The sequence below is a fragment of the Curcuma longa genome, chromosome 2 (assembly GCF_044706935.1).
Source record: "Curcuma longa cultivar G26 ecotype Majalengka, Jawa Barat chromosome 2, ITB_CL_G26_1.1, whole genome shotgun sequence".
NCBI classification, from domain to species: Eukaryota; Viridiplantae; Streptophyta; class Magnoliopsida; order Zingiberales; family Zingiberaceae; genus Curcuma; species Curcuma longa.
The window spans coordinates 7000353-7025213 of NC_133862.1; the positions used below are offsets into that span (position 1 = coordinate 7000353).

At 36.7% G+C, this 24861-nt stretch overlaps 2 protein-coding genes across 2 annotated transcripts; one reads left to right on the plus strand and one right to left on the minus strand.

Moving 5' to 3' along the window:
- Window positions 1-705: 705 nt before the first annotated feature.
- Window positions 706-8037, minus strand: LOC141821224 (putative 1-phosphatidylinositol-3-phosphate 5-kinase FAB1C). The gene is made up of 11 exons (XM_074708623.1): window positions 7072-8037; window positions 6261-6980; window positions 6030-6183; window positions 5600-5947; window positions 4672-5160; window positions 4248-4582; window positions 4053-4170; window positions 3804-3965; window positions 2206-3705; window positions 1865-2122; window positions 706-1309 (listed from the first exon to the last, which is right to left on the minus strand). The coding sequence occupies exons 1-11, from the start codon at window positions 7419-7421 to the stop codon at window positions 1064-1066; spliced, it is 4680 nt and encodes a 1559-aa protein (XP_074564724.1). The 5' UTR covers window positions 7422-8037; the 3' UTR covers window positions 706-1063.
- Window positions 8038-12544: 4507 nt separating this feature from the next.
- On the plus strand, window positions 12545-24780 carry LOC141821225 (mediator of RNA polymerase II transcription subunit 14-like). Its single transcript, XM_074708625.1, has 8 exons — window positions 12545-13004; window positions 14865-15932; window positions 16689-16783; window positions 18748-18922; window positions 19279-20251; window positions 20358-21373; window positions 21911-22962; window positions 23396-24780. The coding sequence occupies exons 1-8, from the start codon at window positions 12786-12788 to the stop codon at window positions 24189-24191; spliced, it is 5394 nt and encodes a 1797-aa protein (XP_074564726.1). The 5' UTR covers window positions 12545-12785; the 3' UTR covers window positions 24192-24780.
- The last annotated feature ends 81 nt before the right edge of the window (window positions 24781-24861 follow it).

The window sequence follows — 24861 nt, forward strand, 5'->3', positions numbered from 1 at the left end:
AGATTCAATTAACAAAGTTCTCTTAAAATATAAAGAGATTGCATAAAGAAATTCTCTTTCTTTCAAATCAAATAATTGTTTGTTTCATGTTTATTTCACTAAAATTAGAATAAGATGATATTTTCACTAAAATTCTAAAAGTACTATCATCATCAATTCAAATTATTATTATTTGAACCAAACTAAAGTATTAATGATTCTATATTTGGGATGAAAATGATGAGGTTAAACTTCACCTAATATTTTCGATTTAACACTTATATACGGATTTAACACTTGTACATTAAATTAAGCAACTAACAATTGCATAACTAATCTCTAACAATCTCACTTACCTATTGCATAATAGGTCACATGTCTCCTCATTTGCAACCCATCTCCTTTACTGAACCAATTTAATTTAAATCGAATAAATTAAATTTTTTTTCAAAATTAATTTTTTTTGATAAAAATTAAATAAATCGAATTGATAAAATATAAATTAATTAAAATTTGAGCATCTTTATTTATTTATTTATTATTTTTTAATAAAATACATTTATATACATAGTCTTGCATATGTTGATTTGGAGTTATTTGCAGCACTGCCACCGAACATTTTAAAATAAAAAGAAAAAAAGTCCTTAAACGTCCATACTTTTACTAAAAACCAGATCGAGTCTTTACACTTTGTAAAGAAGAAAACTGAAAGGCTGGTTAGCAAATTTTAGAATCCTAAAGAGCATTCTTACAAAAAATGCTTAAATTTTTTTACTTATATGTGCTAAAAAATGTCGAAAAATAAAAATTATGTCGTAATAATCGTCACTGAACAAATGGCTGATGGCAAAATCTACAGCATCGAATATATGAAATTCCAAAGATCTCTTTTTGCCTCAGAAAATAATAGACCATGAAATGAAGCATTTTGTTGAGCTTTCACCATGTCCAAAAGTAGCTTATTCTGTCGTTGTATCCTTTCATCTTCAGAAAATAACAGAAATTTTCTTTTCTTTAAACAAACAACAGAAGAACTGCTTTTGTGTTTGATTGACATCTAGTTCACCGACAAAGAATTGATCGGTCAGTCACCGGGGACAGTGAGGAAGTAGTTAGACATGGCTTTCCTGAACCTTCTCTTGTACTGCAGTGGCGATATTACAGTGGGAGCTGAAGTTTTGGGGCCGCCGAGAATGCCTGATGATTTTATCAGTGTCTCTAGTTGCTTGTCCCAGGTATATTGCCGCAGGAAATCTATGATTCCGATGACGAGCTCGTTTTGTGTCTCATCGACGCCGACAAGCAATGAATAGTCCATGACACCAATGGACTGCAGAGATGACGGCAAAACTGCTCAATTGTAAATTAAAAGATCCAAAATCATGTGTAAGGGCCAAAAAAAGCAGAAAAGCTTTAATATAAACAAACATCAAGAGGTGCATAGGTAAGTTTTAAGACATCAGTCGGATTAAGGCATAAATGAATAGATCTACAATCCATGACACTGACAAACTGCAAAAGGAGGAAGACGAAAGCAAATCATAATCCAGAAAAGACATGTAACCATCAAACGGTGCAAATGTATGTGTTAGTACCATCGAGAGAAAAAGTAATGCAAATTAAGAATAAATATCAAACATCAGATGCTTTGAATGATTTCAAGGGAAAAGAGGAAAATCATCACAATGTGCATCAATTGAGACACGCCATTCAAATCTTAAATTTGTGGCAATAATTTTACCGTTGCGCCAAGACTCCCCTTCTATTATATATGTATTATATATAAGAGAAAGAAATCATACATTTGATGTCCACAAGCAAATGCATTTAGCATGCAGAAATTTAGGTGCTTTAGGATCAAAATGGAGAAGATAAGATTTCTTACTGCAAGAAAAGAAGTATCATTCCAGATGGCCCGTTCCATCTCTCTCTTTGCTTTGCCTCCCAGAAATATGGGCTTCGTCTCTATCAAGTTTGTGTCCAGCAGAACTGGATTATTAGTCGACTTATCAGGGTTATGATGGGAGCGCAGAGAGCCTTTGAGATCATACACTCTCGAGGTGTTCCTCTTGAAAAAGACATTTTCCATAACCAATAGATCCATCTTGACTTCCCTCATGCCATTTGAATGTTTGATTCCCACCTTACATATTATATCAGGTTAGTAATAAGGGTGACAATTTTTCCACAAATGTCCAAGGAGAATTGGAAGTAGTAGGTTCTAACCTGATATATACCGAGGACTTTTGCGAGGCAGGTTGGACTTCCATCATTCATAGACTGCATCATATACTTAAAGTAATGCGGTGCAAACTGCTCAAAAGAATCTAATTCTGTTTTTGTGACCTGTTTTATGATGAATCTTTCATCTAATGACTTGGCGAAATAAACATTGCTTTTACCACCTTGGGCATTCCATTTCTTGCAGCGACTTAACGAACGTATATAATCAAATTCACTTGGGCAGCATTTCTCCCTTAAACTGTGAAACTGCTTAGCGAAGTAACAAGTAACAGAAAATTTAACTTTGTCGGAAGGAATCGAATACTTGTCATCAAAAGAAATTCTGAAATGTGTTTCCTTGCAATATGATGCTTTCACCCAATCACACTGAGGAACATCAGATCCACCATCAGAATGAGAATAAGGGTATGACTGCTTACCTTCAGGATTTGTTGTGAAATCACTTCTTTGACCCATTATATTGGAGTCTTCAATTCCATCCAAGTTAGATGTGATGTAGTCGCAATATTTTTCACATGACATGGAATAGGATATTATACTGGTTGGTTCATCATCATAAACTGCAATCACAGTGCCATCAAGAACTGTTTGAGGCAGAAAGAACCGTGCCCCTTCTGTCAGCTTTTCCAAAATAGGGAATAGATGTAAAGGTGTGTGATTGAGAAGACCATTTAATCCACAAGATGCATTTGGGGAACTAAAAGAGAAGGCTCTTTGCATGCTTCTAACCGGATCCTCCACCATGCTAGTAAAACTACCAGCTGGATCAAATGATCTCATTAGAGCTAAATGCATGGAGCCTGGAAAGAAATGCACGTGTGAATTCTTACGGAATTGAGAAGCAGAATCAAATGAATAAGCTCTTGAGGGAGTCATTAAGCTCCAGTTGCATGATTTTTCCATTGAAAATCCAGATGCGCCAGGATCATTTAGTTGATCCACCGATAACTGGTCAGAATCATTAAATCGCAATTTAATCTTATCTGATAGTTCAGACATAAGTGGCAATGAATTCTCCGATACTTCAATTCTGCTGTCATAACACATTGACCTATCATCTCCCCCACTGAACTGACTGGAGATAGAGCCTACATAACCCTCAGCTGATTCAGACCTGTCCTTGTTACACCAAAATTGCAAGCTGAGATCCTCATGCCGGCTCATGAACTTAGATCCTGGAGAAGATCCTGAAAAGAGTAAGGACTTTGTAGTAATTTCGCCAAGTATATTATGTGATGTCTCATCCACTGAAGATACTTTCACTCTCAATTGTCTAAGATTGGTCTCAGATGGAAACTTCATGACCTTTTGATCAAGTCCAGAATACAATTTTTCTTTGCTAGATGAGTCCAATAAACAGAGTCGACGATCCCACATGTAAAAATCAAGTAAGACTGCACGTTTCAACCAATTAAGCTCCATAATGTCAACTCTTACCTGGGATGGGTGCATTTTTCCAGATATAACTGGTTGAAGAAGGACCTGTAACCACATATAGGAGAGATATGTCAAATTGTAGTTCACAGTATATCAAAAAGAGCAAAGAAAAAACTTAAACGGACAGTTGCATTTGTACATACAAAGTACCCATGTCTTTCCATTTTAAGCAAATCTTTCAGGTACATAATTTGCCTGAGAATGTCAGACTTCAATGCTACATCTTCAGATGCAGTTATTTTTCGCTCAGTTGCATCGAGCGCATCAAAAATTTTGTCATGCAAGAGATTTATCCTATTGAAGACCTATGGAAGTAAAATCATAATGTGTTACTAAAGCATCAATATTTGGTGCCCAAAGTGTTACCTGATAGACAAAGGCCAACTGCCTACCTTAGCTGCCTCTTGTCGTAGCCATTCTGGGCAAGTGAAATCCAGAAGTGCTGATGGCAAGCAAACAGAGAATATATCTACAGGAGCACAGTAAAAGGAGGCAACCATGTTTCCGCACCTGCCACATTAAAAGAGTAGAAATTTTGATTGCAGTTTGAATTTAAGGTTTGATTGAACTTCTCATAAAGATTATACCCATAAAAACGAAGGCAGTCTCTTCCGAGAGAGTGACCACAACTTGCAACACGGTTACTAGTTGCATGGCGAGAAAAGCTAAGCTCCAAGAATTTGCCAAAGGAAAGCCCCCATGCAGCATCAGACATGATTACTCTGTGTAAAGATGGTGGGACTCCATCCATGTCCTTCTCACACTTGAGGCATCTATACCACATCCATATCCTTCCATCATCATGACCAGGCAAAATTATAGATGGAAGTCGCCTAACCAATATGGTGAGGCTGCCTTGTTGGTGAGTATAACAACGAACATGTGCTTCCGTTGGCTTTTTACAAGACTGACAAGAATATGCCTGAAGAAGAAGAGCGAAAAAAGAGCAGAATATAAGAAGGGGGAAGAACAGAAGAAGATTTGAATTTAATACATTGGAAAATCAATTACCTCATCAAACAAGTCTTCTTGAAGATATCTACCAAACGGCTTATCAAAACTACCATAGAACTTAATGCGAAAAAGTTGGGCACGCTCACAAACTATGCCTGTTTCAACATTAGTGCTCGATAAGGAAACCAATATTCTCTCATGAGTGCTCATGGAGTAATCACCAGGTATTATATATGAAAATTTTCTGTGTGTATCATCCAATCTCAATTTCTTGTCACTGATTAAGTTGCTTCTGTCAAGGGCTGATTTTTCCAGTATTGAACATTGGCAATTTCTAATTTCAACAGGTAGAGAAATACAATCATCAACCTCATTAAACTTCTCAGGTATGGTAGCCGAAGGCTTTATTGGAGGTTTAGGAAGCATAGCACCCTCATCTGCAAAGAATGAGATCTCTCGCAATAGATGATATGCTGCAAAGCTTGCATACTGAACTGCACGTTTTACCTTCTTCAATTCTTCATGGGTTGCACCTCTTAAAAGAACCTATAACGGGTAGGCTAAGTTCAGAGCAGAGTTACAGTTGACCACTCCACTAAAATAAAGTTAAAACACATTAGCTTCTACCATTTTACACCAGGTACTAGAAGTCAAGCTAGAATTATTCTCCGCCCATAAGCAAGGTAAAGAGCTTAATAACATCTAGTTCCTATAATACAATCTACATAGCAAAAATATGAGGAAAAAAATCATTGTAAAATGCTTACAAGTACAACTAAATATTATAATAGGAAATGCTAGGTGTAGCAAAATGGCATTGTCAATCAACAAAAAAACCTTTTTGAAACATTAAGGAAGAGTTGAGTTGTATAGATTCATGCATTGGGTTGGATGACATAGAATGTCAAGTATATTAGAATATAATAGGGCTTAGCTTACTGAGATAATAAACGTGTATATGCGGCTGGACTAAATGAAAGTATACCGTGCATCCCAAACGTCGTGGACAACCTTCAAAAAACATCAAGGTTGTACTTGAATTCTTCTTAGGATGCGTGGAAGATGAGAATTTTTCAAACACCTTCTCTGTGCGAAAGATGTTACAGTACCCTAGCTTGTCTGGTGTAACACAATCAATGGAGGAAACAATCTGGGCACCTGTACACCGTGATATCCTCTCCAAAAGAGACTTCTTGACATTTAGCACCAGTGTTATGTCCTTTTTGCCAAAGATATGTTCTTGAGCATATGAAGAAGCACTTTTTTCAACGATAAGCACATTGGGATGAAGCGCCTCTATCTTGGAAAGAGCCATCTTCACATAATTAATTTCCTGTGCATGTAGCAGTTGAGCTGATATTGAGTGACTGAAACAAGGACTAATACTCAGAAACACCAATGACTAAGGGCATAACCTGGTCAAGAAGGGTTTGTAAAGATGCTAGTTCGTTTGGAACCTTTTGACACTCAAGTGCTCCTCCCCAAAGAAGCAACCTTGGGTTTCTGTGTTTTGAGATCATATGTTTATGCTTTACATTCTTAGTGCAAACTACTCCCTTCACTAGAGTGCTGTGTGAAAGCGAACAATTATCAGTTCCCAGATTAACTACAATAGGGTTTACAGAAGAAAAAGCTAAAAACTATACCTTTCATTTGGACTTCCAGATGCCATACACTTGACTTTCACATGATCACCAAGATCCATGCTACCTACTTGGACGGTGTTTAGTCTCACAAAATTAGCAGCTTGCCATGCCAATCTAGATACTATCTCCAACCAGTTCTGCCCCTCCAAATCATTCTCTGTGTCAATGCCTTCTCCCTTTAATAACTGAGATACAAGAGCCATAAAATGCCCATGAACAGTAAGCCACAAATTTTCCTTGCTGATTTTACTAAACTTATCTTTAGCATATAATGGATCACCATTCAAACTGCTGGATCTTAAAAGCCTATCTGACTCGCCAACACTATCATCCTCATCAGAGTATGCAAAGCAATTGGTTTCCAGCAAACCTCCCTCATCCTCTGGGGGAGGAGGGTAAAAGATTTCATCATTTTTAAAATTAAGTTGACATGTAGAATTCTGGACTTTTGACTTATTGTTGCTGTCAATCTTGATGCATGTAGATTCTGAATTTTTTTCCAGAAAATCCTCAGTGTCTACCCTACCCTTTCTTGACTGGCCAGGAGAACCAGACCCTTGCTGGACAAACCTACTAGGACTATCCAAAGGGCTCGAATTCGCTGAACTGAAGTAGAAGGGCTCGTTATGAGTACTTAAACTAACAGAATCTATATCAGAAGAATCGTCAGACGACACACTAATAGGACTAAAATGCCGTTTTCCCTCATTATCATCTTCCCTGTTCCTAATACAAGAAAAAAAGAGAAAATTATGAATCATCTGAAAATATCAAAATACATAGACAAAACTCATAAAAATGAGAAGACAACCTGCTAGGTGAAGAGCGATAAGAACATGGGCAACATGTCTGCCATGACTCCTCCGGAGAGAGAAAAGAGCTGAGTTTTGTGCTTCCTCTAATACACTGAGGCCGTGCCGCCAGAACTGCATTTCTACCTCGAAAGCAGTAGTTACAATAAACAGGTTGTTGATCTACTCCGTTGGGCTTAGCGGAAGCACTAAGAGATCTCTTCCGGCATGGCAATTGCCCACACTTGCAGCAAATCGCATGATCACCATGGGATGGCATAGAAAATATCGAGATGGCTTCCAGACTAACACCTACCCAAGATCTGACTTTTGATAGCAGATCAAGAAGCGAGAAACTGAAAACTCCCATGAAGAGGAGTGAAACTGCTTCGGTTATTAAAAAAGAACCTCGCAGTTCGCTACTAAACTTCTAGTCACAAATTTTCCCCTCGTTTTCCAACAAAAATCTCTCGGAAAACACAAATGGAGACAATGCAAGAAACAAATAAAAAAATTACAAAATTACCGATTATCCTTAGAAACAATAAGAATGTACGAGGTGTAATATCAACATTCCTAGATCCACACTGCCGGAGGAGTCTAAAATTTCTCCACGCGACGACGAGGATAACCTAATTGCCTACGAATAACCAAAAACGTAAAGATGGAACACCAAGCGCACACGGAGTGTCTCAAAATCCAAGCTTTGTACATCCAAAATCAAATACGAACCCGCATAAAAGAGTACCATACATCCAAACCTAATATAGAAAATCAAAATCCGGCCTTCCACGGTGCTTGAGAACTAAAGTCGAGGCATTTGTGGCGGTGGCTCTAACAAAAAGAAGAGAACTAGATGACGGTCAGCACTAGGAGCAGTTGGAGAAGGAGGCGGGTGCGGCGGAGGTTGAAGTTTCCAGTGCTTCGGGAGGCAGCGGAGCGGCGAGCGGCGGAGATTCTCATCAGCGAAGCGTAAGCAAAATGGCTGGCGATGGCCGATGGCTGGCGAGGGAGAGAGAGTGGAAGAAGAAATATAAAATTTTAAAATAAAATAAAACAGCAAGAATTTGATGTATGCCAAATACGTATTTACTTATCCGCCAAGAAATATCTTTTTAATTGCAAATACGTATATATATATATATATATATATATATATATATATATATATATATATATATGTTTTAAATTCATTGAACATATTTTGTTAAACAATGTGTTTGGAGAGAAAAAGGTAAGAAATAAAATAAAAAATGAAATCTTTTTCATTTGGAAGGGAACATAATAATTAAAAAACAATTGAGTTTTAGTCATTTTTTAAAATACTAGTGAGAATAATTCTTTTTCTTTCCAATTCCATCTATGAATAAATAATATACTTTTTCCTTTTCCTTTTGATTTAAATTATTTTATTTCTGAATAAGCAAGATGCAAGTTATATATCTTTTGAATTCGATTTATTCAAAATTAAAATATAATATATATGTTTAACTTTCTTTACTTTGTGAAAAAAATAGAAGGTTTGGAAAATTATATATATATATTTTTTGAAAATGAGGGGAAAAAGGTTAAAACTGCAAATTAATACTAATAAATTGAAAGGACTAGAAGACATTGACAAAATACATTTTAAAATTTTCTCTATTTGAATACAATATCATATATCATATATCACAAATCACATAAATTTAAACAAATATATACATGTTTAACTTGTTAATATTTATAAATATTATTAATTAATAATATCTATAATATTTGAAAAAGAAAACAATTTCAAGCGCAAAGAAAAGGTTTAGTGATCGGAGCATAAAATTGATTTATGTTTACAGTGTTGCTTTTTGAAAAAAAACAAATTATATATAGCCAGATGTAAAAAGGTTGAGAAACAAAGTTTATGGATAAAAAACGAAAAAGGCCCTGTCTTTTTCTTCTTTATCAAACTTTCGGTGCAATTATTTTGTTTAGAGAAATCCGAAATGCTACCTAATTCAATCAGACTTCTATCGACAAAACTATGTGCCTTCTCCGACCATCTAACTTAATTCACTTTTTTTAAATGGAAAAATTGATATCGTAACTATATTTATTAGAGCATCCACGTTAATATTAATATAGAAATATTATAATACCCAATTGATATTTATAATCAATATGAATGAGTATTATAACACTTTAGGGTGTGTTTTGTTCAAGTTATGATGTATAACGTTAGTTATGTGATTGTCTGGTAATCACATAACCAAGGTTATGGGACATAAAATATAACCTAATGTTGTTTGGTTTACTTTATTTATTTGAAAAGAATAAAACATAACCAGTTTTATATTTACTATATTACCCTATATTCAATTATATTTTAATATAATTCATTAAATTAATAAATATAATTTGATAATTTTATTTTAATAAAATAATTCATTAAAAATAATTATTTTAATAAAAAAATATTAAAATAATAAATATAATTTGTTAATTTTATTTTTAAAATTTAAAATAAATTTATATATTTTAATAAAATAATTTATTAAAATAATTATTTTAATAAAATAATCCATTAAATTAATAAATATAATTCCTTAATTTTATATTTTTAAATTTAAAATAAATTTATATTTATTTTAATAAAATAATTCGTTAAATTAATAAATATAATATGATAATTTTATTTTAATAAAATAGTTCATTAAAAATTTATTTTAATAAAATAATTTATTAAATTAATAAATATAATTTGTTAATTTTATATTTTAAAATTATATATATATATTTGTAATAAAATAATTCATTAAAATAATTATTTTAATAAAATAATTTATTAAATTAATAAATATAATTCATTAATTTTATTTTTTAATTTTAAAATAATTTTTTTTAATTTATAAATATTTAAATTAAAATTTATTGAAATAATTTATTCAATTTTAATTAGATTTCGTGTACATTTTAATTAATTCAATTTTAAAATCGGGGGGTAATCATGGAAAAAATGTTGTTAACCTCTGGAATCGTAGAAAATCTATAGGCTGCCAAGGTAATCACATTACCGGATTATAACATATTTGCTGATGTGGCGGTAATGTTATCTTACTTGGGAATCGATCATAACTTAAACCAAACAAGGTTATCAACGATAACTTTAGACAGATAACCAAGGTAATCATAGATTACTCCTCACCAAACACCCCCTTACGGCATTCAATTATTTGAACATAATTAATGAGTAAATTTTATAAAAAAATAAAATATAAATAAATGTGAATGAATGTTAATATTAAAATAAATGTGAATGTGTGTTAATAATACTTTCTAAATGAGATCATATTTGAGTTACTTTGAAATTTTAAGGCATAAATTGAGTGGGCTTTCGAGTACTCAGTAGCTGGGCTGAGGCCCGGCCCGTTATTATTTTCACATATTCAATGAACGGAGGAAATTTTAAATTATAATTATGAATAATTATTTAGCACTAATTTGTCATAAATTTAGACGAATAAAAAGACAAATTTTTATATATTTTTTATGGGAAATGAAAGTTTAAAGTTGAGAATGATTCCCACATGAGAATTTAGAATATATATAAAAATTGAATATTCCACATCTATTAATATGTAATTAATAAATATTTTTATATAGCAACTGTAAAGAAAAGAGAATTTAGTTTCTTGATCACCATGTTACAATAATTCTTTTTTAAATGTTTTTTCCTATTTGAATTAAAAAATATTGATATGATAATTTAATAAGTACGAGAATTATGGCCATTAGGCAACAAGAATCTCATCGGCCATGTCAGCAAACCTTGATGAAGGGAATTAATAAGAGAACTAATGGAGCTTAATAATTAGATTATCAAATGAACAATTTTGATTAGTGGACCTCCTTCATAAGACCTCTAATGAGTGTCGAATTGAAGGTTTCCTTAATCTAATGGACGATACTGTAAAATTACCTCCATTCGTCCACTCCCCGGCACCGGAGCTCGGCCGCAGTCCTTGACCGCTGCGGAAGAACTCAATAATCTTCTCCACCACCTCATCGGAGTCTCTACTCTCCTTCATGAACCTCTTCACTTGGCCCCTTCGACAGCTTCACCTCGAACCTCACCGCCTCTCCAACGTCCTCTACCCCGACGGCGGCGGCTGGCCGGACGACGACGTCCGACACGGACCTAATTAAGCGAGCGACATAGGCTCTCCATCCTCTCCTTAGCGCTCAACCGCATCTCCTCGATCGGACCAAGCCCGCAGCCGCCACCAGTCCGGCAGCTCCACAGGGAAGTAGACTTTGTCGGGAAACAGAGAGTCATCGGGGCGGAGCAGGAAACAGAGAGTCATCGGGGCGGAGCAGCATCGAGGCCGCACCCTTTGAAGCCGTTGGCGTCGAAGAGGCCATGGTCGGGGTGGTCGGCTAGGAGGGTCCCGGCCGGCGCCGGCGAGTTCAGCTTAATGATAATGGTGCCGTCGACCTTCATCACCTCGATGACTCTCTTCTTCAAGCTCGAGCTGTTGCCCATTTGGGTGATTAAATGACCAACGTTGTCTTATAAGATGAGAAGCCAATGGAAAAGAGAGATTAATATAAAGAAGCAAATTCAAATGATTTAATCAAGTTTTGTAAGATTTAATTAAATATATAGCTCCCAACATTTGGGCAAATCATGAATGACATAAACTTTAATACTATTTCACAAGTATTTTTAAATATATAGTATTTATTATTTTTGAAAAAAAATAATATTAAAAAGCTTTAGAGTGTAATGCGGGGCAAAGTTTCAAATAAAAAGGCGTTAGATGCAATTTAAAAAATTAAATAAAATATTCCTAATTTTTATTATCAGCCAATTAAGAACTAAATTTGTACGTCCTGAGTCCTCTCCAACTAATAATGTATTATCATTTTATTTATACATATATTTTTATTTATTATATTCTCTCTTTATCATCACATTTAATACCTTTATCAACAAATTAAAGGAACAATGTAATAATATCACAATAATCATTAAATAAAGCTAGTAAACATTTTGGATTCATTCATCAACATCAACCAGAATACAATATTTCAACTGAAAATTTGCAAGTGAAGTGGCGACATTGAAAAGGACTTACAAATGTGGCTCTGCAGTAGTTTAAGGGTTCGAATCCTGACGAAGTCGAGTAATCAACTATACTTTCTTAATTTACATAAATGATCATGGGACGAGTATGTATGGATTCATATTACAATTTTCCTCTCTTGCAAACGAAGTGGCGACAGAAAAGGAAATGTGGCTCTGCGTTTGGATGACTGAGCGCCAGACTCCAACCGGTACCCACTTTCCTACGCCGCTTTCTTCGTAGGTCCAACAGAAGTTCCAATCAAACGCCTGGTGCAAAATGGGGATGAGGTGGCCGCCGCAAAGCAGGGAATCCCACGTGGACCAGTCTTTTCGGCCATTTATAAAATTAAAATCACCTCTTCCTTTCTTGAATCCTCTCTTTCTCTCTAATTTCTGTTGCGTTGCGACTCTCGCTCGTGCTTGCGATTTGTCCGCTCTGGGCTTTTCCTCTGTCGTCGAACGGCGCGAAGCTTCGATTGGGGCTCGCAGAATTCGCCGCAGGGCGCCGAGGTCGGTCCTCTCGGGTTCCGGCGTTTGAATCGACTCTACCGGATTCGGGGCTCGCGATCGAAACCCTAGCGGCGCCCCCGCCGGAGGATCGGAGGGAGGCGCCGGTTCGCAGCTTGGAGGGTGATGGCGGCTGAGCTGGGGCAGCAGACTGTGGAGTTCTCCACCCTCGTGCGGAGGGCCACGGATGCCTCCTACCTCGCGCTCAAGGAGCTGGTGGACCGGTACCGGCAGGCGGAGGACCAGCGATCCGACTCCGTCAAGAAGATCGACATCCTCAAGTTCATCGCGAAGACACAGCAGCGGATGCTGCGAATCCACGTGCTCGCCAAGTGGTGCCAGCAGGTGCCATTCCTCTCTCTCTTTTTTTTTGCCTCCCTTGTTCTGCTTCTTTACCGATTGAAAGAAGATGGCTTTCCACCTGGGGTTTTTGAATGGAATCTTTTGCACGTTGCCTCTGGTTCCAATGTTATGCCTCTAGCTGGAGCAGAAAGATTTGATGTCCGAAGGCGGTTTATCCTATAAGTTTATTCGGACCATGGGAATTTAGTGGTCTAAGAATCTGATATGCTTCGGTAGAAGAACCATAATTCATCTTGTGGAGTGTTTTCCCCGTCCAGACATATTTTAGTATGAACTTGAATTCTACACTCCAACATAATTTTCTGTTCTTTTCTACTCCGTGATGCGATAAGAAAAAAAGGCTGAATCTTGTTTGTGTTAATTAGCACCTGAGCAGAAACAATTGATGTTTTGATATCATTGAAAATACCTATGAGAATCATTGTAGCTGAATTGTTTGCTGTCGCATTGTAACTGTTCACTATTCCCCTACAATGCACCAGTCTTCTTTTTTCCTTCTCTTCGTATCTTTTAAAAAAACAATTTTTGTGTCTTGGCTATCGGATCTGCTATTTCAAGTCAAAGATGGTTGCTTTCTTTGTCATGGCATGTCAAATTCGAATCTAGTCTAAGGTGAAACCATTTTGGATCTTAATTATTTCACAAGACTGTAAAAGACATGTGATGTTGGTCAATGTTTGAGGTAAAAGTGCTTAATATAGGAGGTAAGAGCTCAACAAAGTTTGTTTATATTTGAGACTGTAGCTTTATTCAATCTACATAATAAAAGTAATCCTACATCATTTTGTGAAAATTGAACTTATGTTAGCACTAAGAATTGATCAATTGATAACTTGTGACATTTCAAGTGACAAAGATAACTGCTGCCACACTTAGCCTATGGCAATCACACTGCAAATGTGAGATCGATATAAGCTAGAGTAAGAGTTACGTACATGGATAAGTGGCAATTTTTGTGTATAAAAATTTGGGTTGTCAATGTATTATTATCTAGTTTTTTACTTTTTTGGCAATAATGTATGCTCACCATGTGCATCTGATGAATGTGGCTTGACGACGACGATGATAATCATGTATGTTGGCCATATTCATCTACATTATCACCTCCTGAAATATTCCAATCTTATTAGTAGTGCTATTTTTTATTGTTATACAACTAGAATCCAAGTTATGATTATGATTTTTAAATAACCTGGACTGGGTGCAATTCTATATTTTACTCTTGATGTTGCTGAAGATGGAGGAGGGTATCTTTGCATTATAGGTTAGGATGTAAATCATATGATACTTTTCTTGAATTTGGCTGATTAGCATGGCGTCATTTTATTAATCTTGTGATGGACAATGGTGTTTTAAAAAATATCTGATTGCTTTCATTGATGATAGAGTTGGAATCACTAGTTTTTTTTGGGAATTTGTGAAGAATGATATTTATTTTGTTAGTTTGGTGATGGAAGTTTTATGTTGTTCAACACTACATCATTTGTGGTAGATCTTACAATTATTTGTTACATCATCAAGTTTGGTCTTACCAAGCTGAGGATTGTTGTGCTCAGTGGTACAGGTTGACATGTGATTCTTAGAAGGTGCTGAATCCGTTGTTTTTTATTTGAACATCATCAATTGATCTTTCCTCCCAATTAGTTAGCATGCATGGTGTATTAAGTTCAATTACTGAATTATGAACTATCAGTAATGCAAATGCTTATTTTTTATGTTAGCTTGAAGGTAAAATATAATGAACTGGTTTTGATGTTTGATAATTTGATTTCAGGATCAAGATGCAGTGTTGGCATCTAAACTGCACATTTGTCTAACATAAAATTATTTTGGTTTGTGCAGGCGCCCTTAATCCAATATTGCCAGCAACTTGCAGCAACTCTTTCCAGCCATGATACTTGTTTTACCCAAACAGCAGATTCTTTGTTTTATATGCATGATGGGCTGCAACATGCTCGTGCTCCTGTATTTGATGTTCCATCTGCTATTGAGGTCCTCCTCAGTGGGAGTTATCGAAAGCTACCGAAATGCATAGAAGATTTAAATATTCAGAGTACACTTTCTGAAGATGAGCAAAAGCCTACTTTAAAGAAATTGGACGCAATCCTCCGATCCAAACTTTTGGAGGTTGTTCTTCCAAAAGAAATAACTGAAGTAACTGTTTCTAATGGTACTGCTGTTCTCCATGTGGATGGTGAGTTTAAGGTTTACCTTACCTTGGGTTATCGTGGTCATCTATCATTATGGAGGATACTACACTTAGAGTTGCTTGTTGGGGAGAAAAATGGATTTGTTAAGCTTGAAGAATCACGGAGATATGCTCTTGGAGATGATCTTGAGCGCAGAATGGCTGTTGCTGAAAATCCTTTCTCAACTTTATACACGGTTCTGCATGAACTATGTGTTGCCCTTGTTATGGACACTGTGGTCAGACAAGTTCAGGTACTACGTCAAGGTAGGTGGAAGGATTCTGTACGCTATGAACTTATTTCAGATGGTAGTACAGGACAAGGAGGGACTAGTGGTACTTCACAACTAATTCAAGATGGCGAACTTGATTCAACTAGCCTAAAAACTCCTGGCTTGAAGATTATTTATTGGTTAGAAGCTGATAAAGGTTCTGATTTTGGTTCATCTCCCTTTCTCAAAATTGAACCATGGCAAGATACACAAATTAAGTGTCTACATAGTTCTTTCGTATTGGATCCCTGTAGTGGGAAAGAAGCTACCTTTTCTCTTGATCAAAGTTGCATTGATGTAGAGAAACTCCTTCTAAGAGCTATTGCATGCAATAGACACACACGTCTACTTGAAATCCAGAGAGAGTTGAATAAAAGTATTAACATTTGTCGAGCTTCAGGTGATGTTGTGCTGAAGCAAGATGGAAATATGGATTCAGATTTGACAAAGGTATGTAGTAGGATATTTGGCTTTTCAAGATCGTTTTCTTTCTCATTCTGTGTATATAAGACCTTCTTCTTGTCTTCTATAATCTATGTTTGAGACTTACTAGCAACACTTTAATGATAGCATCTTGCACTTTAAACCTACAAGCACAATTATACACGATTTTTTTAACAGATGAAAACTCAATATAGGATTCATCCACAGGGTGTACATCAGTAATAGATTATTGGCTAAATGGCATTTCATGTTGTTGTACATCACTGCATTTTTTGTTATAAATCCACATGCTTCTAATCTTTGTTAATGGTTACAACATTTTTTGTGTTTTTTCTTTTTCTACTTGGAATGACATAGAAAGCCTAAGGTCTAAACTTATGTGTCTGTGGTAATGTTTTGCTCCCAAAAGTTTAATTTGATAACTTGATTGTTATATCAATGCTTGATTGTACATATTTTCAACTTATTCATACTTGCATAAGTAGTTGATTAAGATGAAAAGTGAAACTTTTAACTTACCATCTGACCAATGTGATTATCGTGTCAAAAAAATTCTGGATAGTCTTTTAGTGTGTCCTATTTACTAGAGATCCCTAAATGGTTCTTTTGACATTGCTAGTATGTTTGGTATCATTTTCTTTAACAACAAATGAATTGATGCTGTGAACATGCCCTCAATTTTTTTCTCTTACTTTTATATGGAGGGCTCTATGCTTTCCATCTCATTAAAATATAATTATGTTTTGCCAATATGTTCTGCAGATGGAAAACTTTAGTATTGAGGATTCTTGTGGGGATGAAGTACTGAAAGTGCGAGCCTGTGGGATGTCATTTATTACCCTTGGAATAAATATCAGGTTATTTTATCTTTTTACCCTAAGATTTCAGGAATCATACTTTATGTTTGTTTTGTTTTCAGTTCAGGTCACTTCCTGACTATCAACTTTATTGAGAATCATTTGCCAGAACAACCATTTTGGTTGCGTTTCTACATGGGGACAGATAGGTGGAACATCAAGGGATATGCTCTGGATAATATATCATCATGCATGACAAATGTCTATTATATCAATGTATCAGACATAGCACCCCTGATTCAGTAATACCTGACAGAGTGAATGTACAGATCTAATAATCTTGCCATTCGGAGATTAGTCAGTTTGGCTTTAGTATTCAATAACTTATATAGCTTTTCTACATTTCATGGATTTAGGAGAATGCATAATTGTGGGCTGATGCTGGTAGAAATCAAGTTCCTTAGTGACCTTACTAGTGGTGGCAGTAGTAGTACCTTTTTGCTGAGTCCTGGTCGGAGAGGCAATGCCTTGGCTGCTACATAGAATAAGAAATCAAGTCTCTGACAGTCTATAAGGCCTATAAAATCTTCCTAGCTTAACCCATTTTGTGTTTGCCCTAGACTTGTTTGCCATTTCAATTGAGTTTTGACCCTACTATTCTATCTCTCTCTCTCTCTCTCTCTTTAATTTTAACTTTATTTATTTTTCTTTCCTGGTGTATTTCCCCAGCAAGAATGCCTCTCGCCTTGCCTAAGCCAAAATGAGTGCTTAGGCGACACCTAATGCTGGATACATGACCGAAGATGATTAAGTGCTTAGGTGATGTCTAATGCAGGATATATACCTGAACATGAATAGGTGTGCGCTTATGTGGCTGGTTGCACCTAGCTTTGGATTTAGACAAGCTCCAGATTTTCATACTTGATGCAGCATGGGGATTTGACACAAATGAGGACGTGGTTTAATGGGTTTAAATGCAAATCATATGAGTTTAGGTGCTGTATCTGACTTTGTTGTTGTTTTTATAAGACACAAATTAGGTAGTGTATTGAATGCAGCCACAGACTCTAGCTATATTCGAAGTAATTTGGTGAAACCCCAGTGTAAAATAAGTTACAGTGATGTAAATTCCATAGATTAGTTGAATTATTTAGAGTTTCATGAGAGTGATAAATGAAGAGGAAATAAAATCTTATTTAGCTTAATTAATGATTTGATGTCTTGGACAATTACTATTTGTAGCAAATTATTGTGACATTTGGCTTAATGGCAGGAGAAGATCCATATAGCCAATCCACATAGTTGACATACACTGCTTATCATATCTGGAAAATAGTAACAACTAAGGTGCAGCTAGGAACATGATTTTTTTTAAATTTATTTTTAACTTTTTTTTATCATACTGAATGTGATAAATACAATTATTTGAATCATAGATCTCTTGGTTCCATGAGGAAATTTATCTGATGTTGACATTGTGAATGCCTTCCAAAATGTTAGCATCAAAGGCTCCATCTGTTTAGCATGTGACCCACGACTAAAAGGATCATTTCCAAAAATAGTTTTGTGATATTTAGTTACTGATTTCCATTCATCTATGATGGTATAGTGAGGGTGCACATAATTCATTTTCCAAAACTTCATGCAAAATTCAGAATTCTAGATTAGTCTCTAGGCGGACACCAATTTCTATGTCAGCTTTGATCATGAAATTCTTTTTGTTAATGATAGCCAAAATTCTAATTTCAAACAATATCAATCATTTTACAGTAGCAACTTGGACACATGCATTTTGCCTGAGCTGCTATTGCAATTTGCATCTACAATAATGTACCAACAATTTGCTATTCTATTAACGCACATTAAACTTTGCAATTTTGTGTAAACTGTACAACAATATCTCTCATTTAGTTGCTAATCTGTCTTACATTTTGGTTTTCTTCTCAATTTGACTTTTGCTTTCTGGATTATCTTTGAAAGCTTGCTAGCTAATTTAGTTGTATCAACCTTGTACGGCAACACAGGAGTGGCAGGTTCCTTCTTCGTGCTTCAAAGAATGTCCTTTCACCATCTACACTTGTTGATTTTGAAGTGGCTTTAAACCAAGGAAGCCTTAGTGCAACGGACGTATTCACAAGTTTAAAAAGCAAAAGTATTCTCAATTTGTTTGCATCAACTGGGAGATTTTTGGGCCTACAGGTACTCTATCAATTCTTTTATAGAAGTGATTAGAAAGAAAATGCACTCTACAACTTCTGTGGTTCTTCAGATAAAACAGTTATATTACTGCATGTGTTTAGGTATTATGATGTATTCAAGCCAAATCATGGTTAGGAACATAAAGCTAGGAAATTGTGCAGGCTGTGAAAAAAAGGAGGCGACGAACTGAATCGTAATTCTGTCCTTCACTAGTTACTTAAAAGAAAAATAAAGTCCTTTCCAAATACCTTCATTTTCTTGAGTTTATGTTGCAGTAATGTTGTTGGTCTTCTCTACAGATATTATGGACCACTACAACTTGTATGTTATGCTAAATAATGCTGTCTGCACTGCAGGTTTATGATCAGTCATTGACCACTTTAAAGATTCCCAAGTCCATATTGGATGGATCAGATTCTCTTTTAATGGGGTTTCCTCAGTGTGCAAATTCTTATTATTTGTTGATGCAAGTCGACAAGGATTTTAAACCAATTTTTATCTTACTGGAATCTACATCTGATTCAGATGGAAACTCCAATTCATCCAATGATTCCAATAAAGTAATACGTAGTAACAGAATTGATATTGCTCAAATGCAAATAGTTGATGACGAACTGAATATCAGCCTTTTTGACTGGGAGAAGCTTCATTCTTTATCGAACATTGTCATGTTTAATCAAGCTGGAGAACATCATTTTAGAGCAGAAGCCACTCTCCAGCTTCCTGGATTTGTGCAATCCAGCTTTTCATCTGTTGTTGATGAAGTGTTTGAGTTTAACAAAGTCCCTTTGCCCTCAACAAACCGGTTGGCCTTGTCTCATAACATGCCTTCTTTATCTAGTATAGGAAATGCAAATAGTTACCATGGCATAAGTGCTAAAGTTACACCACCTAATTTGGAAGGAGAGTTACAACAATCTCAAGTTCATAAACTTGCAAAAGTTCCTGGTTCTTCTAATTTGCTTCATGTGGCACACAACATAAAAGACTTATTTACAAATGATACTACGAGTTCCTTTTCCTCTTCAAGCGCAGTTAGGTTCCCATCCATTCACAAATTGTCAACCTTCAGGTCTGATCAAGACATAAATTCTAAGTCTCCATATTTTTCTGATGCTGGTCAGTACTCATCTGTAGATGAATCACCAAAAGAGTTCAGTATGCTTGAAGGGAACGGGCCAGGTCAATCAATTCCTTCTATTCGGACAACTGGCTTGCCACTCTCTACCCACGGTATGACTCCAAATATTTTAAAAAGCTCATCAACTGGCAACTTGCTTGGTTCTTCAAAAGTTACTAGATCTAACTCGATGAATTGGACTGATTCTTGTAAGTTTCATGTTTCAGTGACTGATTCTTTTCTTATGTAACAATTGGCTTTTATTTAAACTGTATAGTTGTATAACCTTTTTCATTCCTAATCCATATTTTATAGATCCAACACCAGAATCTGGAGCATATACCTCAGACTACAATGATGCCCACAAATATGAGAAAAAGGGAAGAAAGCGCTCTCGCTCCCTGGTGGATTTTATTAGGTCATGTCCATCTTTTCATGGAATAGAAGCAAGTTGTTTGCAGGATAAAAGGAGGAAAATATCAGAACTATCTGATGCTTGTAAGCCATCTTCTGCTTTAGTTTCTTCACCATTATCTTGCAGAAAGAGTGGACATATATATGGGGATCTTCTTTCTGAAGCAACTAATGGCGTTTCTCCTTCAAATCTGTATGTTTCTGTCCTCCTACATGTTGTCAGGCACTGTTCGCTGTGTATTAAGCATGCTCAGTTAACTAGCCAAATGGCTTCACTTGATATTTCTTATGTCGAAGAAGTCGGCCTAAGAATTCCATCATCGACCTTGTGGTTGAAGTTGCCATTTGCCAGGGATGATTCTTGGCAGTACATATGCTTGCGCCTTGGAAAATCTGGAACCATGTGCTGGGATGTGAAAATCAATGATTCTTACTTCAGGGAATTATGGGAACTTCATAAAGGGAATACCACTACTTCATGGGGTTCTGGTGTACGCATCGCCAATACATCTGAGATTGATTCTCACATTCACTATGACCCAGATGGTGTTGTGTTGTGTTATAAGAGTGTTGAAGATGATAGCATCCAGAGGCTCATGTTAGATCTGCGTCGGCTTTCAAATGCTCGATTATTTGCTCGTGGGATGTGGAAACTCGTTGGTTTGGGAACTGATGATAGGTCAGATGACAACACGGTTCCTGATTCAAAGACACAAACTAAAGGTACCGGTGAAGCAGTAGATAAGTTATCTGAACAGATGAGGAAAACCTTCAAAATTGAAGCAGTTGGTTTGATGAGTCTATGGTTTAGCTACGGTTCAATGCCTGTTATAGTCCACTTTGTTGTCGAGTGGGAAGCTTGTAAGGAAGGTTGTACAATGCATGTTTCCCCTGATCAGCTCTGGCCACATACTAAGGTATGTACATATTTCTCAAAATAACATCCCTGTAATAACTTATTTTCAAACCAAAATGATTATACAGAGACCTGTGTGGACAGAGACATAAGTGTAGAGGAATGCTGCCTCAACCTTTTTCTATTGAATTTGAAGGCTCAAACTGCTATTTGCCATGAAAATGCTCTGCTAAAATTTCTGCATTTGGATCAAGTTTAGATAGCCTCTTTTGATGAAGATTTATACACCATTCGGTTCTTCTATTGTTTTCACCTATAACGAATAAATGATGCACTTGATGGGTTCTCACTGGAAGTGTATACCTTTTTCATGCATATGATGAATTCTTTTCTTGGAAAATCAGTTTGCTTTGCTGGTACATTGTGAAAAAAACCCTTTAATTGTACTTGCATATTCCTTGTTGATGTTTACTGTTGGAGATGAAAATGGGTTGTATTTGAAGTATTTCATTTTGCATCAATAAGGTGATTACCCTAATTCATTATAGCATGATAAAGTTCAATGAGATGTTTAATGCAATTAACTCCATCCACACAGTTTCTGGAAGATTTCATAAATGGAGGTGAAGTTGCATCATTTTTGGACTGTATTCGTCTTACTGCTGGTCCTTTACTTGCTCTTTGTGGTGCGATACGTCCTGCTCGTATTCCTGTTGTTACTGCTGCCCACTCCCTTGGACAGAAGCAGAGCAATTTTGTCTCACCTCATGGCTCGATAGCAAACTCTTCAATCCAACATTCATCTGGTTCTGCTGTAACCACTACACTAATGGCCCAGCTTAGTAGTCACAGTCTCCAAACTGCTGCAGTTTTATCTGCTGCTGGTAGAGGAGGGCCAGGACTTGTTCCTAGTTCTCTATTGCCTTTTGATGTCTCAGTTGTATTGAGAGGTCCGTATTGGATTCGGATAATATACCGGAAGAAGTTTGCTGTGGATATGCGTTGCTTTGCTGGTGATCAAGTTTGGCTACAACCAGCAACGCCTCCTAAAGGAGGACCTGCAGCTGGTGGATCATTGCCGTGTCCACAGTTTCGGCCATTCATCATGGAACATGTTGCTCAAGGCTTGAATGCTTTAGAGCCCAATTTTTCAGGTGCATCACAAAGTGGTATGCAACTGGGTCCAAGCAATCTGAATGTGAATTCAGTCTCACAACAGTTGGCACCTAATGCCAGCCGTGCAAGTGTTCCAACCGGAGCTGGAATTTCAAGACCAAGCTCTGCTCTTGGAAATCAAGTTGGTGCTAGCATTAGTCGAGTTGGTAGTGCCATGCTAGCCTCTTCAGGCTTGGCTCCTGGTATATCCACGGTACGAATATCTCCAGGTACTGGTTTCCCAGTTCATGTCAAGGGAGAGCTTAACACTGCTTTTATTGGACTCGGAGATGATGGAGGTTATGGTGGTGGTTGGGTCCCTCTTGCAGCTTTGAAGAAGGTGCTGCGTGGCATCCTCAAATATCTTGGTGTCTTGTGGTTGTTTGCACAGTTGCCTGATCTCTTAAAAGAAATTCTAGGTTCAATTTTAAAGGAAAATGAGGGGGCTCTTCTGAATTTAGATCAAGAGCAACCTGCGTTGCGCTTTTTTGTTGGGTAAGAAATCTTGTTCCCTTATACTGCAATTTTTGAGCTGAGGTGAATTAATTTGTCACTACTGTTTCCATGATGCAATAAAAATGAGCCTCGCCCCTGGGTTTAGCAATGATATATTTTTTAGACCACAAGATAGGGAAGGTTAGCTTCACGATTTTAATCGAGATCATGATATTTGAATAATTTAGGCTAAGTTTCTAGAGTGGAAAGATAGGATAGGGAGGAGAGGGAAAATGCAACAAATATATATTTTGTCAACTTTTCTCACTTTCTCCCCCTCCTATCTTTCTACCCTAGTAAACTCAGTCTAAAAAGTTAATTTTTCCCTCCTCATCCAACTTATTTGTTTGGATTTTTTTTTTTTTTTTGCAGTTTAAGTGGGCATTCCAAGTTGGCTTTGATTGACTAAATGGATTTATTTCTCCTTTTACAGAGGCTACGTCTTTGCTGTCAGTGTGCACAGAGTTCAACTTCTTCTGCAAGTCCTGAGCGTGAAACGATTTCACCAGCAACAGCAGCAGCAAAATCAAAGTAATGCTCAGGAAGAATTGGCTCAAGGAGAGATCAACGAGATATGTGACTACTTTAGCAGGCGGGTTGCATCTGAGCCCTATGATGCTTCTAGAGTCGCTTCCTTCATCACACTTCTTACGCTGCCTGTTTCGGTTCTTAAAGAATTCCTGAAGCTAATTTCGTGGAAGAAAGGGCTATCACAGGCCCATGGTGGAGACATAGCTACTGCCCAGAGGTCCCGTATCGAGTTATGCTTGGAGAATCATTCTGGCGCTGTTTCAGATGAAAATGTGGAGTCCTCTTCTTGTGCAAAAAGTAACATACATCATGATCGTGCCCATAATCTGGTAGACTTTGCTCTTACCTTTGTACTTGACCTGGCTAATATACCTCACATGAATGCTGCGGGCGGAGCTGCTTGGCTGCCTTACTGTGTGTCAGTCAAACTGCGATACTCTTTCGGGGAGAATGCCCATGTTTCCTTTCGTGGAATGGAAGGAAGCCACGGAGGTAGAGCATGCTGGTTAAGGCTCGAGGATTGGGAAAATTGCCAGCATAGAATGGCCAAGACAGCTGAATATGCGAATGGTAATTCGGCAGGGGACACCAGCCAAGGGAGGTTGAGGCTGGTTGCTGATGCACTGCAGAGGACATTGCAAGGTCTATTACAGCAACTCAAAGATGGTGCGATTTCTTCAAGTTCCAACGGAACTTAGGAGCATAAATCTCAAAGTGTACTAGATGTTTCAGGTGCTCGAATTGTGCAGGAGAAGCTAAAACCTAATTGCCATTTCAGTCGCATCTCTAAGGCATCGAAGATGATGGTAATTTATCCTCTACACCAGGAATCAAGTGTCGGATAATGGTCTGCAAGTATCAAGATGAGCTCCTTCCTACTTTGTATGGATATGCTATGTACAATTAGTGGGTGTATAATTCATTGTTAGGCTAGACAGGTAGTGAAGTGAAGGGTTCCACCGATCATGGCTCCATGATCAATCAAGAATCTAGGTTTGCATAACCATGGTCTCCGAAAAAAAAATCATGTGGCTGTAGGAGCTACTGAAGTTTCATAGGTATCTAGCAGCTTGTATCATGTGAAAATCTTAGGGGGAATAATATAAATTGGTGGCTCTTTAATAGCTTCTTAGACTAGTTGATGGAGATGGAATCACATTGCATTCAAGCAGCGATAGTTGCATGCAACATATGCTGCTCATAGGCACAACTTGCTCATTAATTCACACGGAGTATTCTTCGATTCTGATGATACCATAACTTGTAATTTGATCAATTTCTCATCAATTCTTTCTTAGTGTAATTGTTAGTTACAGTAACGTTGTTGGAGGGTGAGATAAGTTACAGTTACTCTTAGCTAAATTGTTA

Excerpts from the sequence above, each read along its gene's own strand:
- LOC141821224 (XM_074708623.1), bottom strand. The coding sequence starts at position 7,421 with ATGGGAGTTTTCAGTTTCTCGCTTCTTGATCTGCTATCAAAAGTCAGA. Across the intron at positions 6,981-7,071 it reads TATCGCTCTTCACCTAGCAG|GGAAGATGATAATGAGGGAA; the intron begins GTTGTCTTCTCA and ends TATTAGGAACAG. Across the intron at positions 2,123-2,205 it reads AAGTCCTCGGTATATATCAG|GTGGGAATCAAACATTCAAA; the intron begins GTTAGAACCTAC and ends ATAATATGTAAG.
- LOC141821225 (XM_074708625.1), top strand. The coding sequence starts at position 12,786 with ATGGCGGCTGAGCTGGGGCAGCAGACTGTGGAGTTCTCCACCCTCGTG. Across the intron at positions 13,005-14,864 it reads TCGCCAAGTGGTGCCAGCAG|GCGCCCTTAATCCAATATTG; the intron begins GTGCCATTCCTC and ends TGGTTTGTGCAG. Across the intron at positions 21,374-21,910 it reads AGCTCTGGCCACATACTAAG|TTTCTGGAAGATTTCATAAA; the intron begins GTATGTACATAT and ends CCATCCACACAG.